Source organism: Gymnoscopelus microlampas (genome assembly GCF_963454915.1).
Source record: "Gymnoscopelus microlampas genome assembly, chromosome: 8".
Taxonomy (NCBI): domain Eukaryota; kingdom Metazoa; phylum Chordata; class Actinopteri; order Myctophiformes; family Myctophidae; genus Gymnoscopelus; species Gymnoscopelus microlampas.
In genome coordinates, this window is record NC_139945.1 from 42,809,731 (window position 1) to 42,826,945 (window position 17,215).

At 41.7% G+C, this 17,215-nt stretch overlaps 1 protein-coding gene across 2 annotated transcripts in view; it reads right to left on the reverse strand.

Annotated features, from left to right (window-relative positions):
* Positions 1-17,215, reverse strand: part of pitpnm3 (PITPNM family member 3) — a 112,084-nt gene that overhangs the window by 48,510 nt on the left and 46,359 nt on the right. For both annotated transcript variants that reach the window (XM_084064431.1, XM_084064430.1), the window contains exons 4-5: positions 12,730-12,800; positions 12,394-12,614 (exon numbers count right to left, since the gene is read on the reverse strand). In XM_084064431.1, coding sequence (XP_083920557.1) covers positions 12,394-12,614; positions 12,730-12,800 — 292 coding nt within the window. The remainder of the gene's footprint in view (positions 1-12,393; positions 12,615-12,729; positions 12,801-17,215) is intronic.

The window sequence follows — 17,215 nt, forward strand, 5'->3', positions numbered from 1 at the left end:
GTGTCTATTATACCAAAGACCGATTGTCAAGGATCTATAATACTGTTTCTCCTGATTGTGATAGATGTCATCAATCTCCGGCAGACCTCATCCATATGTTCTGGCTTTGCCCATCTATACACAAGTATTGGACAGAGGTCTTCCAGTCCTTATCTGGGATAGTGGGGAGAACGGTGGAGCCTACTCCTTTAGGTGCGCTGTTTGGGGTTTTCCCCTCACTGCCCTCCCTCTCTAAATTGGAGAAGGATGCTCTGGCCTTTGTTACTTTATTGGCTCGGAGACTCATTCTAATTAATTGGAAATCACCTACTTCCCCCTCTCACACTCATTGGTTGAGAGACATCTTGTATTGTCTAAAACTGGAAAAAATAAGACTCTCATTGAATGGCTCCTCCAGTAGGTTTGAGAAAGTATGGGGTCCATTCTTTCAATTTGTCCGGAATTTGAATCCATCTTTGATCAGAGATACGGATATATGAGGTCTGGTGGAGCATTTATGTCGGGTTTGCTGTGGCGGGGGTGTGGTGCTGTAAAACGGATTTTGGATGTGATATGGATATGTATTGTTTGACTGGTGTTTTTGTTCTAGTTCTGTTTGTGTTTGTTTTTGTTTTTGTCTTGTTCGGTCTGTGTTTGTTTATATATCCTTTTATATGTATATATATGTTGTATTAATTTTGTGTCTTTAATTTTATGTTTTCATGTCTTGGGGTGATAAGGTAAAAAAAAATCTATCTATAGTCCACCTGATATTAATGCATACTACAGTAGTTTTGTTTCTTTCTCTCAATACAATTTTATTGTTGCTTGCTAAAAACGCCTCCAAGTAGTTAAATGTTGCCTATGATTTGACACACAGTATTGTGAACTAAACTGTCCGATTCTCTCTTTTCTCTTCTTCTTTTTTGTAGATACAAGGATCGGTATTTCTCAGACACCAACACAGCCAGGCTGGCCAAGGAGATGGTGACAAATGAGCTCCAGAAATGTTCTGGTGGGGATGCACAACAGAGGGACCACGAGGACATGGAGGAGCCACCTGTCAGAAGGCCACGGAGGGACCAGCCCTACAGCAGTCTGGACAGTATGTTTGACGAAATTGCAGAAGAACGTCAGAGTCACTGAGCAGTACTCCAGTGACTGCTGCCATCCAGCTAGAGACATACCTTGCAGAGGCCACAATTCCTTGAGAAGACAAACCGCTCTGGCTTGCTCACAAAGTGAGATATCCCACTCTGGCCCAATTGGCCCAAAAATACCTCTCAGCACTATGCAAAGTGTGGAAAGTGAACAGCTGTTTAGCTCAGCCTCAAATATTCTTGATGAAAAGAGAAATAGGCTCACAGCTGAAAATACAGTACAGAGAGGTTTCTTTTCATCAAAAATAACCTGCCACTTACCTTTCCAAGAGAGAGTGAGACCTAGAGTCTATAGCACACAGGCTGTTTGATGCCATTTATAATGCACAGTATTTTTATAAGCGATCCATGCTGTATGATAAATTACCACACATGAAATCCAATTCTGTCTATCCAATGGCTCAGTCAGCACACTGTCTACCTATCAGTCTGTAGGTCCCTGGTTCAAACCCCAATTTAACCAGTCCAAATATAATTTACTGAACCAAAATCATGACTTTGTTAATTAATGCATGCTCTCTCTCTCTCTCTCTCTCTCTCTCTCTCTCTCTCTCTCTCTCTCTCTCTCTCTCTCTCTCTCTCTCTCTCTCTCTCTCTCTCTCTCTCTCTCTCTCTCTCTCTCTCTCTCTCTCTCTCTCTCTCTCTCTCTCTCTCTCTCTCTCTCTCTCTCTCTCTCTCTCTCTCTCTCTCTCGTTTAATGTACTTTTTCTTTATGTTTTGTTTTTCAAATGTATGTTTTTAAATGTATGTATTGGTTTTATGTGTGGACCCCAGGAAGACTAGCGGTGCTTTAGGGCACAGCTAATGGGGATCCTAACAAATAAACAAAACTAGAAAAAGTGCTTCTCGGAGCACTGCCAGACCCCTAGTGGTTGAAATCTGAATGGCTGGACTTCGCATGATGTGTGTGCAGAGGATAAGGGGGACAGACCGACCGACTGACCGACAGACCGACCGACCGACAAAGCCTCCTGTAGGCCGACCCCTTGGGCCTTGCAAATAAACAAATATATGGGCAATTGGGTATACTCATGACATAAGGGATCTCCATACATGGGGAAAAAAGATTTCCATATATGGCCATAAAATGGACAAGGACTGACAGACACATATATCTCCATATACGGAGATACGTAGGTGTCGAACTCTAGACGTGAGGGCCACATAGCGGCCCGAACTTCTAGTTCATATACAATTACAGTATGTGGTACTATACTGTACATAAATATTAAAGAGCAAGTCTTCAAAGGTCTATTTACTAATGGAAGATATCGACTTGGTTGGCTATGGCTGATGGCCAGCAAAGGCCTTGAGTTGTTAGAGTGTGATCTTCCTCCAATCTGAACCAAGACAGCTCCTACAGTACAAGCAATTTATTTGAAGCGCGGCAGGTAAGCATTACAATTCACTCTCATCATCATCGGAGTGGCAAGAAACAACATCCTTTGATGACTCCAAGGTTGAAAGGTTAATTACTACACTGTACAGACAGTCAGATAAACGCATATCTTATGTAAGGGTTTAGGGCAAAGTAGTGATGAAGAGATCCATTAACAAGAGCCCCTCTGTCTTTCACCTGCAGCAGGAGGGAGAAGATAAGACTGATTGAGATAAGAACTCAAATCAGCCTCTTTCATCTCAGAATAACCTCAAGAGCGTCTCCATCACTTTCTCTTGTCAATGTCTACAATGTCAGGACAGAAAAACAACACAGTTATCTCTCAAATCATACAGTAAATGCATTCCTGCTTACGGTAATTGCTCTACCAATTTTGTATTGTCCTATAGCGCTTCTTCTTGCAACTTGTTACACCCAAGTTGCAAGAAGCGCTATAGGAGATATTTTCTGCCTGCAGCAATAAGACTGTACAACTCCTCATCTGGTTGGCTTGATCAGGCTGATCAGGCTGATCCGGCTGTTTAGGATGGGGGATGTGGGATGCAAGCCATCGGACTCTTTAGTAGTGTTTGGTCTGTACATCTTTTTATATTGTAGGTTGACTATGCTTAGATGTCTATTTTAGATGTCTTTTTTTATTATAATGTGTTTTATTGATGTCTCTATGAGAGCTGCTGTAACACCTTAATTTCCCCTTGGGATGAATAAAGTATCTACCGACCTGCCTACCCATTTTGTAATGGCTGGCTTGGCACTGCACCCAATTTGCAGTGATAATGGAAATGGAAAGGAGGCAGTGGTGCACCTTGCATACTTAATTAGTGAAAAGGCACAATAAAGAGGCACAACAATCTGGGGGAAAAAATATGTATAAATATATTTTCCTTTGTTTTTGCCTCTGGGGTACCACCTCCTTTTTTGTGTAGAAACAGGAACTTGGTTTGGCTCCTGCCTTTTCTTAGTCCACCTCCTCCCTTGTGTTTCTGTGTTTATTCCTTACTAACAACAAAATGACATGTTGAGGGCAGTGGTGTTGACAGATTCAGCTGACAGCAGAATCTGTCTTGAGATTATGATAACAATAAGTAAGTACGTCCTATTCCCCAAACTGAGACAGAGTCAATGCATCGGCTGTGAGAGGAAATGCATTTCTTCCTTATCAGTTGTTCATCAGAACTGCTATGGTGACACATCACCTGTGTGTGTGTGTGTGTGTGTGTGTGTGTGTGTGTGTGTGTGTGTGTGTGTGTGTGTGTGTGTGTGTGTGTGTGTGTGTGTGTGTGTGTGTGTGTGTGTGTGTGTGTGTGTGTGTGTGTGTGTGTGTGTGTGTGTGCGCGCGCGTGTGCGTGCGCCGTGTGCGTGCTCTTAATGAGCTTCTGGGGCCCCTCGGTATTGCCAAAAGCCTTCCACACTGATGGCAAACAACAAGAAAATCCTACACTGGAAAAAAGGTTCATTCCACCTGGAGACATTCTATGCTGGGAATGCAGGGTCTGACCTCTGAACAGACTTGATTTGATAACACTGGGCCTACAGGGGAATGATGCAAGTTGGGAATGCCTCACGGTTATGCATTACCAATTGTAGCCGTTGTACCCATTGTCAGAATAACGGTTGTGTCTGTCTGCCACTTTTATGCCCATATATGGAGATTTCTATATCTGACTGTCTGTCTGTCTGTCTGTCTGCCGGTGTCCCTTTTATGCCCATTCATGGAGATCTCTGTATCTGTCGGTCCTTGTCCTTTTTATGCCCATATATGGAGATTCCTGATGTCATCAGTATAATATACTGAGTGATGACATACGTATATTACATATACTAGACCATACCCGGTCGACGCATCCGTGGGGGGATATGCGCACATGATCTGGCAACCCGGGAGGCAGTTCGTCCCATAGCTGGGCAGCCCCGTAACCATGGCGACAGTGTTTTACACATAAACGCTAATAAGAAGCTGAGATTTGATGAAATTGAAAAACGGGCTTCACAGTTAAGTTCAGATGGTAATGGTCAATGGCTGTGTACAAAATCAGAGCAATTGGTCCAGCCAGTGAGGAGAACCGGGTAGCTTCACCTACTCCCACTACAGACCCACTACAGACAGAGGTTACTAGAATTATAGTAGGATATACGTATGTATATAGATATGTATATTTACAGCATATTATGCTGTAAATATACGGTTGGATCAGATGTTCTGGACAACCGGACCGTTGTAAAGACCTTCAAAATAGCTTACATTTTTGAAAAGTAATACAAATTTATTATATCTCTCCCAGGTGCAAAGGGGTTTGCACACTTTCTCTCTCTGGTGTGATTTACCAGTAAGCTGTTAAATCCCTCCATGATAGTAAATTGTCCCTGAAGGAGTCTCTTCATGCAATGTGGAGTGTTTCTCTGATGCTTATGTTGGCACGCAAATTAATGAGGCTGAGCACGCCCACCATGCCTTCACTGTCATTAGAGCACACATCATTAAAGTAACGACGTGCAATTGAGTGAGTGAATGTTGGTGTTAGGTGTGTGTGTGTGTGTGTGTGTGTGTGCGTGCGTGCGTGCGTGCGTGCGTGAATACATACTTAATGCCCATACAGTCCTAGTGAGTTTACTGAGGGCATGTATTGGAGCCAGGGGGCTGTGACTAACTATGCATAAGAGCCTAATCCCCTGTCATTACTAAATAAGAAAAAGAGGTTGCGTGCGCATCAACATTGGTTTTCTTAGTGGAGTGCTAGACCCAAAATCCAATCCAAAATCCCAAAAAGGTAACATCCAAAATTTCAAATCAATGCAGAGGACAAAGTACTCACATTTCCACTTTTTTAATTGGCACACACCAATAAACGAACGCTTACGTGTTTCGGCTGTGAACCTTCATCAGAGCATTCACATCACATAGATTCATGTTCATTCATCCCCTGTCATTACTGTCTGTTGTAATGTTATTACAGCACTTTTATATTGATTGATGCACTCATAGCCAGGATTTCTAATTTTTGTATAAGCAGGGTTTGATTTGTCTGGGGGGGGGGGGTTGGAGGGAAAACGTTCGCTTTTGATACCCCTCTCTGGTCATTACTTTTTATCGCTAGTGGGGATATGTTTTATCCATGCTTCTGTATCAGAATCATACAATACATTTCCTTTTGAGAAATGCAGACTGATATGTAAGCCTGGCATTCCTAAAATAGCAGATCTACAAGCTCACGAAGCGTGAGTTAAATTTGTAGAAGGGCTATTTTCGCTATTTGTCAAATGCATAATTATATAGGACTGAAGAAGTTAAAGACGGGGTGCCGTGATTTTCAGTGATCCCCCCCCCCCTAAAACATGATCATCAGGTATTATGGTTATACTACGTGGAAGATTTTTTTCAAAAAAAGTGTACAGAAAATTGTTAAAATTATGTTTTTATGTGGACACGCCTCCAGTTCATTAAGTATACCTGGTTCTCACCTTAGCACCTCCCACCTGAACCAGTCCCTCCGCCTCCTATCCTAGTCCCTCCTCCTCTTCATGCCCACACCTGTTGTGTTATGATAATGAGGGGGAGGATATATTTCTACTGCGTAATTAAATCACTGTTTTTCTATTGGTACGTTTGACCCTCAAGGTTTCAGCCTCCAGGAAGAAACTCAAAATAGTCAGAGAAGACATAAAACATCTACTCCCCCTCCCCTCCTCCTAAAACTGTCTATACATATTTCTTGTTTTTCATACCAGTAACCTGTAAGCTGATTGTATGACGTTCTGCATAGTAGTGTATATTTGTATGTCTTCTTAACACATTGGGTGCCAGAGGTTTATTAAAATATTATACGTTCAGTGCCTGCATTTCTTCCATCCACTTATGTTATACGTTTCGTGCTGTAGAAGCCCTGACGCGGAAGTGCATGTAAACAGAGCGTGCGTGCGAGACGGTGGAGGGTCCCGACTAACGCCTGGAACAATAATATTTCCAACGTGATCCTCCATTGGCTAGATAAGCATTTAAATTTCAAACTGCATGTAGATGCTCTGAGCAAGAAATTGAAATTTACTATAGGTTTCTTCTATAGATTGAAGGCATGCTTTGCCCGAGCAGCTCGCCAAAATTGGTTGCTGGTCTGTTCTTGTCCCAGCTAGACTATGGTGATGCCATCTATAGGTTTGCTTGTCCCACTACATTGGCCAGTTTGGATCCATTGTACCATTCGGCATTGAGATTTGTAACTAACTTACCCTTTAGGACTCATCATTGTACTCTGTATGCAGCAGTCGGCTGGTTCTCCCTAGGTGCCCGTAGGCAGCAGCATTGGTACACTTTCATCTATAAGGCAATCTTGGGTGGAATCCTCCCCACTTATATCTCCTCAAAATTTGAGGTGGTAAAAAATGGCCTCAATCTCAGATCTAATGCATGGATACGTTGTGTAATCCCGGATTTTTCATCTGAGGTGGGCAAAAAATGCCTTGCTTTTCATGGTCCTTGGGCTTGGAACGACCTCCAAAAGAGTTTGAAACTTGCCACACTTATCTCTGTGCGAAGGTTTAAAAGTTTCATTGTTGAGAAACTTGCTCATACCTGTAATTGTTTGGATGTCTAAAAAAAAAAAGGAGAAACTATGTCATTGTACATGTGGGTAAAATTCTATGAATTGCTACATGTAATAATTGGATTAGTTTCCTGGTAGGTTACTTGGTTTGGTTTGAGCTGAGTAAAAAAATTGTTTTAGTTTCACTAGGAGATTTGTTTTAAGGTTCCTGTGAGTCATGGATGTATTAATATTACTGTTGTACTGATTTGTACCGTTTGTTTTTGCAGTGATGTGAAATTTTTAATCTGCCCCTTGGCCAGTTCCCACTTGTAAAAGAGACTCTGTCTCAATGTGTTTTACTGGTTAAATAAAGGTTAAATAAAAAAATTAAAATAAAATTGCAGCGTGATCGCCGATCGAAAACAGCTCGCTTCCACCACGTTAAAAAGAAATGGAGATATTAAGCTTTTAGTCAAGGAGATAACATTGGAATGGCCGACCGGAAGGATTTTTGACATGGAGCCACATCCAGCCTCTCCTTCTCAGAAACTCCTTGGATGATCCCAAAGTTTTAGCGCCCCACGTGGGCCCTACGTGTAAAAATAAAATTGGGTCAAAAACGGTCCGGACCGTTTACGGCACTTCTCGTTTGGATTATGAAAAACGGTCCGGACCGTTTATGGCACTCGATGTGTTAAATGTCATCATGATTTGAGTGCACACGGATCTCATTTTAAATAAGCCAAGTGCTTTTAAGAGCGATCCAGTTTAGACGACCTTGTATTGTGAATTGTACTTCCATGTACTTTTACCATGTCTTTCTAAATAAAGTATTCAATCAATCAATCAAAAACACCACCAGGGGGCTTAATGAAGTTCTATCAACCTCATGAAAGACAGAAAAAGTGCAAAACCATGGCACCACCTCTTTTCAGAAAATGTCCTCCACCCTCTGTTTTACAAATCGAACCTTGAACATAATTAATTATTCACACACACTTATACAGTCACATACTGTACTCACATAAAAAATAATATATTGATATATTATTGTTATTGTTGTTGTTATTATTATAATGTATATTGTTTTACTATTTATTTGCCATCACTTTTACATAGTCATATTCTGTATGTATTGCTTTCTGTATGTTCATTTGTGTTCTGTATAACTTTGTAACATTAGGTGGAAGCTTCAAATAAACCCAATGGGTTTAAATGCAACATGGCTGGCTTGTTTCAAGCCTTTGTATTCAGTGTGTGCGTGCGTGCGTGCGTGCGTGCGTGCATATGTACACATGTGTGATTGAGAAGTATTCTATTCATATTTTAAGGGTGTGCAGCACTGCAGCCGGCAAGCAAATGTCAAGTTCCTGTCGATTTTAAATCTCTTGTTGCCAGTTACAGCCCCTCTGTATTGTCAATAACAGAAGACTGAAGCCTCTAGTGCTGACAAACACTCTCTCTCAGCTACACTAATTGGTGTAGACAATTCAGACCAATACATCCACAGCATAGAAATGGAGACTTACGCTGAGAAGCCACGACAAAAAGCTCACATGCATTATTCTGCGTGGAGGTTTGTGCACAACTGTTCTTGCCAAACTTGGCCACAGCGAGTGTCTGGTCAATGCTTTGACATCATCAGTAGGGATTCCAAGTTAATAGAAACGACATCCTTCCTTAGTATGCTGAAATTTAAGCCATAGTTCTTGCATCACTAATCAAATTAAAATGTAAATGTAAATCTTTGAAATTACCAAATGTACCTACGGATGAAGTTAGACAGCTGGTAGACAGCTTTCTGAACTGTCCACAGCCCTCCTCTGAGACACAGAGTGAGTCGACAGAAATGGTGCCATTTTATATGAGCATTATTGAGGACCAATTATATGAAGATAAGGGTAGGTTAAATGCTCCTTTAAATATGACACATGAAAATATCACCTATACATACTGTACTGTTAGCATTTCTGCACATACAGCATACAGCAGTCTTTCCTACAAGAGCAAACCCATGAACAGAGATCACTGTTCACCTCTTTAATATTCTTCTGTCCAAGCTCTTCATTACTTAATGGATGCAGCAAATAAGACCACACAAGTGTTAGGATCGCAAAGGAGTTACATTTGGCAATCTCAGTGTAGGGAACTACATCAAAGGGATGAAACATGCCTATCTGAGCCAGCCACAGCAATAATTATTTGTCTTCTCTCTGAGAAAAGGGTCAGATGAACCAGTACAGAATAATAAAGTAGCATTTAATTAGATAAACAGATCACAGTGAGCCATTCCATCCATTCTTTCCAAAGGCCCCCAGATACAGCATTCTACTCCTGCCTACTGACGATTACAATTCACATCTTTGACAATTAAGAATTAAAATTCAGCTAAAAAGGTTAATGGTTACATAATGCCACATGCCCACATATTTTGTAAAGGCTGAGAAATGTCAGTAGCATACTAATTGACATTGCATTGTCTGTTTGGAGCTCTTTGCTCAATATATTTTCCCGATTAACCTTCACAGAGTTGGTGCTGACTCATTTGACTTGTGCTCGACCGTGCTTGACGATACTCATCAAGTGGGAATCTGTATTCATTTACAGTCACCCAGATAATCCACCTGGCTTCTTAGAAATTGTAGGCACGTTTAACCCATTAAAACTGGGAAAGCATCCGTGTCATTTTAGATTATTTTTTTAAAAGATATTTTTGTTAGCTTTTTTCGTCTAAAATACAAGACATACATGACCACAAACAGAACAGAAGACACACAACAAAACAGAAGAAAACACAACATAAGCGAGACAAAAAACAACCACTATACACCAAGACAAACCGTCCCACGCACCCACCCTAGGGTGCCAGTACACACGTCACTGCAGAGAACCATTTCCCAAATGTCCTTTGACATTAACACTCTAATAAAGACACTGCCAGACAGGTGTTCAAACCTTGTTAAAACAGGTAATGAAACAGTGGCGGATATGTGCCTAATGACTGGGCCTGGAAAAATCCAGAGTTTTTTAAGCTTATGAGTAATGACCAGTGTTCTTGTACCAGAACCCCCTTTGAAATTGCAAGTCACTCATCATGATATTGAATTATCCACACTGTTCATATTCACAACAGGCACTCATCAAGATGCCTGCTGTCCATTGTGGTGTGCTGATGTACAGTATAAAATAGGTTTAAAGTGGTTAGACATGTTTTGATGCTATTAAGCAATTTTGCTAGGGACCCCCTGGAACCCCCTCAAGGACCCCTGGGGTTCCCCAGACCCCACTTTGAGAACCACTGGCCTAGGGTGCCAGTACACACGTCACTGCAGAGAACAATTTCCCAAATGCCCTTTGACATTAACACTCTAATAAAGACACTGCCAGACAGGTATTCAAACCTTGTTAAACCAGGTACCGAACACTGGCGGATATGTGCCTAATGACTGGGCCTGGAAAAAGCCAGAGTTTTTTAAGCTTGAGTAATGACCGGTGGATGATGTCAATGTGACAATTCTTCTCACCGTCTCTGATTGTCTTTAATGCTTTGAAAATGTCCAAGCCACCTCTTAGAAAGCAGACAAAAGTGCAGAGATGGCCATGGAAATTATAACAATAATACACTTAGAAATGGGTTAGAAATTGCTCCATCTACGCCTTCCCTCTCAGCTTTCCTACTTAATATCTTAATAAAATAGAATAAAGTTTAAAGGGATGAGGACTAACCACTCTCCTTCTTTAAAAACACAGCATGTGTTCTCCATCGTGTCTACTGGACTAGTATGCATTAGTATTGTATTTATGGTAATATTATTGACCACTCATTTTGTATGTCCTTGGCAAAACTACAGGAAAATGTCCATCACAAGCCCAAGGGTTGATTACCCCTGCTTTAGGAACACAGATGTTTGCTAACGAAAATGTCAATCAAAAATGTCAAATCATTTTAGATTTTAAAGAGCTGGTGCCATGTTTTTGCACTTTTTCTGTTTTTCATGTGTCTATGAGGTTGATAGAACTTCATTAAGCCCCCCGGAGGTGGTTTTATGGTGTTTTATGTCTTCTCTGATTATTTGGAGTTTCTTCCTGGAGACTGAAATCTTGAGGGTCAAACGTGCCAATAGAGAAACAGCCCTTTAGTGACATCACAGAGCACCCAAAAAACATACCCTCCCCCTCATTATCATAACACAACAGGTGTGGGCATGAGGAGGAAGAGGGACTAGGACAGGTGGGTGGTGCTAAGGTGGTGGAGGAGGTGCTAAGGTGAGAACCAGGCATACTTAATGAACTGGAGGCGTGTCCACATAAAAACATGTTTTTTAACAATTTCTGTACACTTTTTTTTTTGGAAAAAAATCCTTACATAATAATAATACCTTATGATCAGGTTTTATGGTTGAAAATATCATGGCACTCCATCTTTAACAATTTAACCATTATACTTTAGCTATTCAAAAATAGCAGATATACAAGCTCATAGTGCGTCACTTCGTGCCTCGCTATGAGCTTGTAGATCTGCTATTTTTGAAAATGTGTGGAAATCTTTGAATATATATATATATATTTTTTAAAGCAAGCATTTTTAACTCAAATCTTTGCTTCTGGGGGTCTCAACCCTTGTTAAACCAGGTATCGAAGAGTGGCGGATATGTGCCTAATGACTGGGCCTGGAAAAATCCAGACTTTTTTAAGCTTGAGTAATGACCGGTAGATGATGTCAATGTGACAATTCTTCTCACTGTCTCTGATTGTCTTTTTTTTTTTTTTTTTATCCCGCGATTTTTGTAACCCATTTTTTTCACCCGGTGCCAATTTCCTAAGTGATCCTGGGCGCTACACCAGCCCTACACCAGCGCTACACCAGTCCCCCACAGCCTAGGGAGGCCAGGGCAGAGTAGATTAAAGTGCAGAGATGGCCATAGAAAACAATAACACACTTGACTTTTAAAGCAATTTTTGAAAATTGGTTAGAAATTGCTCCATCTACGCCTTCCCTCTCAGCTTTCCTACTTACTATCTTAATCAAATAAAATAAAGTTCAAAGGATGAGGACTAACCACTCTCCCTCTTTAAAAACACAGCATGTTTTACCAAGGACATACAAAATGAGTGGTCAATAATATTACCATAAATAAAATACTAAAGCATACTAGTCCAGTAGACACGATGGAGAACACATGCTGTGTTTTTAAAGAGGGAGAGTGGTTAGTCCTCATCCCTTTGAACTTTATTCTATTTTATTAAGGAACTTTATAAAAGGAACTTTGTCCCACCTGTTCGGTGGGACTGTGCTTAACTCCTTCTGACTCCCTACTACGTCCACGCCACTTACTTGGACACCAGGGAGAAGGCTTCGGCACACACGGCCGGGCAGGGCACCAGCTTGATCGTCACGTGTTCGGCGGCGGCTTGAAAGTGAGCCTGTGTGACTTTCTCCAGCACGGACGCGAGCGTGGACAGGTCACCCGCTTTTGTGCCGACGTCGCCACCCGCTGTATCCAGGATGTTTCCTCCGTGCACGACGAGCAGCAAAACGTGGGTCTTGCACTTCTTCTGCAAAAAGCCAGGAAGGAGGGGAAGGGGGAGGGGGTGAGGATTGTATTGGCACAGGATTGTATTGGCCCATGACAGCTGGAAAAGTGGACAATTATGTCATTGTGGCTCCTACCTCAGTCTCCTCCAATCCCTCGATGCTGTTTTGAGGGGCGCACCGAGGGCTGTCCAGGTGGTACAGATTGTCTGTATGGCGTACATTGAGGAATGGGGGAAGGGGGGTGGGGGAAGGGGTGTTGAAGGGGGGCAGGTAAAGTGAGGCACAGAGAGAGAAAGATGGAAGAAAAAGAGGTTTCACTTATCATCAGGATATAAAGACACTTTTGCTGTTATTTACAGTCAGATTTTCAGGACTACAAGTCTCTCACGATGCTGATGGTACATGACAGGAGTAATCTCTCAACATAGTGTGTATATCTACAGGAACATCCATATCATCCATATCTGGTTCATAGTTTGTGTCTCATATAATTGGATTTTGGCCTTGTAAGATACAGTAAAAAGTTACACATAATCATATTCATAGGGCATGGAGATGAGGCGAGGGAGATCCTCGTGGCAGCGAGCATCTCTGTGTGTAGTGCAGCATATCATGGGAACCTGGACAAACTCATTACCCTGTCCGGAAGCCACAGCACGTCATCTCTCTTTCTCTGCCCTCTCTCTCAGCCTGTCTCTCGCTCTCATTAAACTCCTTCGCCCCTGCACCTATCTCTCGGCTCAGGTCTTGGCACTATGTTTATCTAGTCTCTTCTTCTGGATCCGACTGTCAGGGTACGCTCACATGCTGTCAGCTCCTCTGTTCCCAGCATGAAACTTGCCAGCCAGCCTGCCTGCCTATCTGCATAGCCTGCCAATGGGTCTCAGGTCACCTCCTGTCTGCCTCGTCATACACCAGGGACACAGCATGCTACTTTATTTGGGTCAGAAAATCAATGAAAACGTTTTTCACCCTCCAAGATGGAACGTAACCACATTAACTGTGGCATCCCTATTTTGGACATGTCATTATAGGCACAAATGTGACCTCAAAAGGGACATTAGGCTTACGTAGGTGGTTGTTACGTCCCAGATGGTGGTCCAGGAGGAAGGGACGGTAACATATACCCAGATTATATACTTGAGACAGACATAGGATGAGGTTAAAGTAAAGTTGTTTATTAACCAACTAAAGTGAACAAAAATAAATGCCAAGTAACAAATACAGGGAGGGTCAGGTGGTGCCAAAGGAAAGAATGTAGTAAAACAAAAACTCACTGTCTAAATAAAATAAAGCTCTTACCTACTCAAGAGAAACAAAAATCCTTCCTACTCCAACAATAAACAGAGACTAGTGGGATTAAACACGGGAATTACCTACGTGCAATATGTACAGGGTACCCCAGAGCTAAACTACCCCCCCCCTGTACTAAACAAAAGGTAAAAAAGTCTTTAAGAGACTGGAGGTGAATTAGTTAGGACATGTGCATGGAGCAAACAAATGATCTGGTGGAAGCATGATGGGGAAAGAGCAAGATGGCCACCGTCACAGGTGCTTTATATATGATGACGATGGAGGTGATTGGTGGAGTGATGAGGGGAAGGACCAACCGGTGGTGAGAGGCAGAGTTGAGTTGAGTGAATGGGCTGGACCTGAGAGTGAGTGACAGAGCAGCAGGCAGAGTGTAGCAGGGAGAAAAACAGCATACACAGTCTCCCCTTAACCATACACGTAACAGTGGTTAAAAGAGTTTCACTAAAAAAGCTAGTGAAGTATCTTGAAAAACAAAAACAAAAAACAGTCAGGCTCTAAACTAGCTATTAACATGCAGGGTTGCCTCTGCAGTGTGCATTATTTTTGGATAATGACAGGACTCTGGGGCTAATTATCCCTATACCAAGGCAAATTACTAACGATTCAAATGAGTAGTTTTTAAACATATTGAAGGGCAATACACTCTTTGGAATTTGTGTTGGCACTTTGCAATGAACTAAATAATTGTTACATAAAACTATTTTAGAATCCTAATATTAAAGCTTCCCTTCTAAAACAAAATGTAATTACAAATAAACATCAACCACCAAGAACTGAGTCTAAGAATATCCTTTTTAGCGGCGCTAGCCGCTCTATACCTTTAGGTATAGAGCGGATATTAGCCCTCTATACCTGGCTTTTGCGTCAACGTTCTGATTGGTCAGGCTCGCCAAGGTTCTGATTGGTCAGGCTCGCCAAGGTTCTGATTGGTCAGGTCCGTCAACGTTCTGATTGGTCAGGCTCGCCAAGGTTCTGATTGGTCAGGTCCGTCAACGTTCTGATTGGTCAGGCTCGCCAAGGTTCTGATTGGTCAGGTCCGTCAACGTTCTGATTGGTCAGGTCCGTCAACGTTCTGATTGGTCACTATTCATGACATCATAGTGATGTCATGAATAGTAACATAGTGATGTCATGAATAGTGACCAATCAGAACGTTGACGGACCTGACCAATCAGAACGTTGACGGACCTGACCAATCAGAACCTTGGCGAGCCTGACCAATCAGAACGTTGACGCAAAAGCCAGGTATAGAGGGCTAATATCCGCTCTATACCTAAAGGTATAGAGCGCGAAGTTTGTATATCTGCTACAAAAAGCTACGAAGATAGAAGCTGATAGAGTGGGTACCTAAAGTTTATTTTTTAGGTACCCACTCTATCAGCTATGACAGATCAGTTTTTGCCACTTACCTTGGAATGCATTTGGTGATTCGCTTCCAATGGCACTATTTAGTGCCACTGGAAGCCTTTTAATATTGTTTCTCTAGTAGAAACACATATCTATGACAAAATATATCAAAGGCGCCGCTACCTTCACACAGGTGTGATTTTTTATTTATGTTTTGTATATATTTCTCCCATATATTTACGTATATGTTTGTATGTATATGTTTTCCATAAAATAGTACAGGGATTTAAGGGAAAGAAAGTTTTAACAGTTCCCTCACCAGTGCAATTGACAACACAGCCTGAGGATGAATGCCATTGGTATAAATAATGATCTGTCTGAGACCCAGGATCAACAGAGATTAAATACATAAGCATGGTAATGTGATACTTCCCTATCAAAGCATCAGACCATTATAAATGTTATGTAACCACTCTGAATGTCCATCCATTCAAGAGAGCTATATTCTCTACCCTGGATAAAAAGTGGTGCAGCAATGAAATATGTTGATATCTAACTTAAAAGATCTAACTAAATAGGGATACCACTGAATGACTGTGTGGCAATTATTATCCCGTTATTGGTGGTGGAGACGGGGATGAAGAGAGAGACAGACATGATAGGGATGGGGGTAGAGGGTAATCAAAATGTATTTTGTAAAAACATGTTCTGCCCACACCATCAAATTATTATCATCTGCCTCTGCAGTTTAGCGTTGGATGTGAAAATAAGTGCTTTGTTTTCATCCTCTGGGGGTGTCTGTTTGAGCCAAGCGCTGTATATAAATACGATATTTGTTTGGATTTGAAGCACACTGTTAAAATCTTTTTTTTTTCAGGTGGGCAGGCTGAGTGGCAAAAAGACCCTCCAGTGCTGCAGAGAGATCCAATCTCTCTCTCCATCTACCTCTCTCTGCTCCTTTTGTCTCTCATGTTCGTCTCACATTCTCTCAGAGGTATTGGTCCTGTCGATCGATACGTGCATTACAGGGGTGCTATCAATCTCTGTCTTTTCTCTCTCTCTCTCTCTACCTAATTTTCTCTGTCTCTTCAACGTTCAATCTCTGTTCCTCTCTCTCTCTCTCTCTCTCTCTTCAACGTTCAATCTCTGTTCCCCTCTCTCTCTCTCTCTCTCTGTCTCTGTCACGTTCTCTCTCTCTAAACAAATTTAAATGAATTCAGCTGCTAGGGGTTGGCAGCAGCACCGCAGTTTTACATCCTTGGACTGCACAGCCCCTCAAGCACCCTGTTACTGCTGATACAAACCCTATCTGCACATCTGCTATCATACTGCAGTATAAAGTGCATGAGGGAATGACATATCGTTGCTGTCGGGTGAAAACCTCATATGTCCAAAACTGTTACTTTTCAGGAAATGGAAAAAATAACCTGTGTTAATGGAGCCATTTTAGTTATTGTTTAGTCACAAGCTCTTGTTAATACTTTCATGGGTCCAATATTTATAAAAACCCAAAGACACACTTAACCACTTTCACATTCACCTTCAGAAATAAAATATAAAATAGTTAAAATAGCAGATCTACGAGTTCACAACGTGTCAGACGCGTTGTGAGCTTTTAGATCGGCTATTTTTTGGAGACGATATTTCTGAACACGCCTATGAGAGATGACAAAGCATCTGCTTACAGTAGATGGAGCAGATGCAGGAGAATGTAGCAAACAGTAAGAGATGCCTGGATACTGCAAAATGCAGCTTTATAACTTCAGAGGGGAATACGAAAATGTCTTCCGGGAATGTCTGCCTGCCTGCTTGATGGACTGTGAGATAAACAGTAATGAGGTCCAGCATGTCTTGTTTATCTTTGGGAGAGCCACAGAGAGAGAACACAGCTAAATGTGGACTTCAGCTTCACACTACTTCCACATCTGCTTTTGGCGCTTTAGGAGTACGTTAAAGCTGC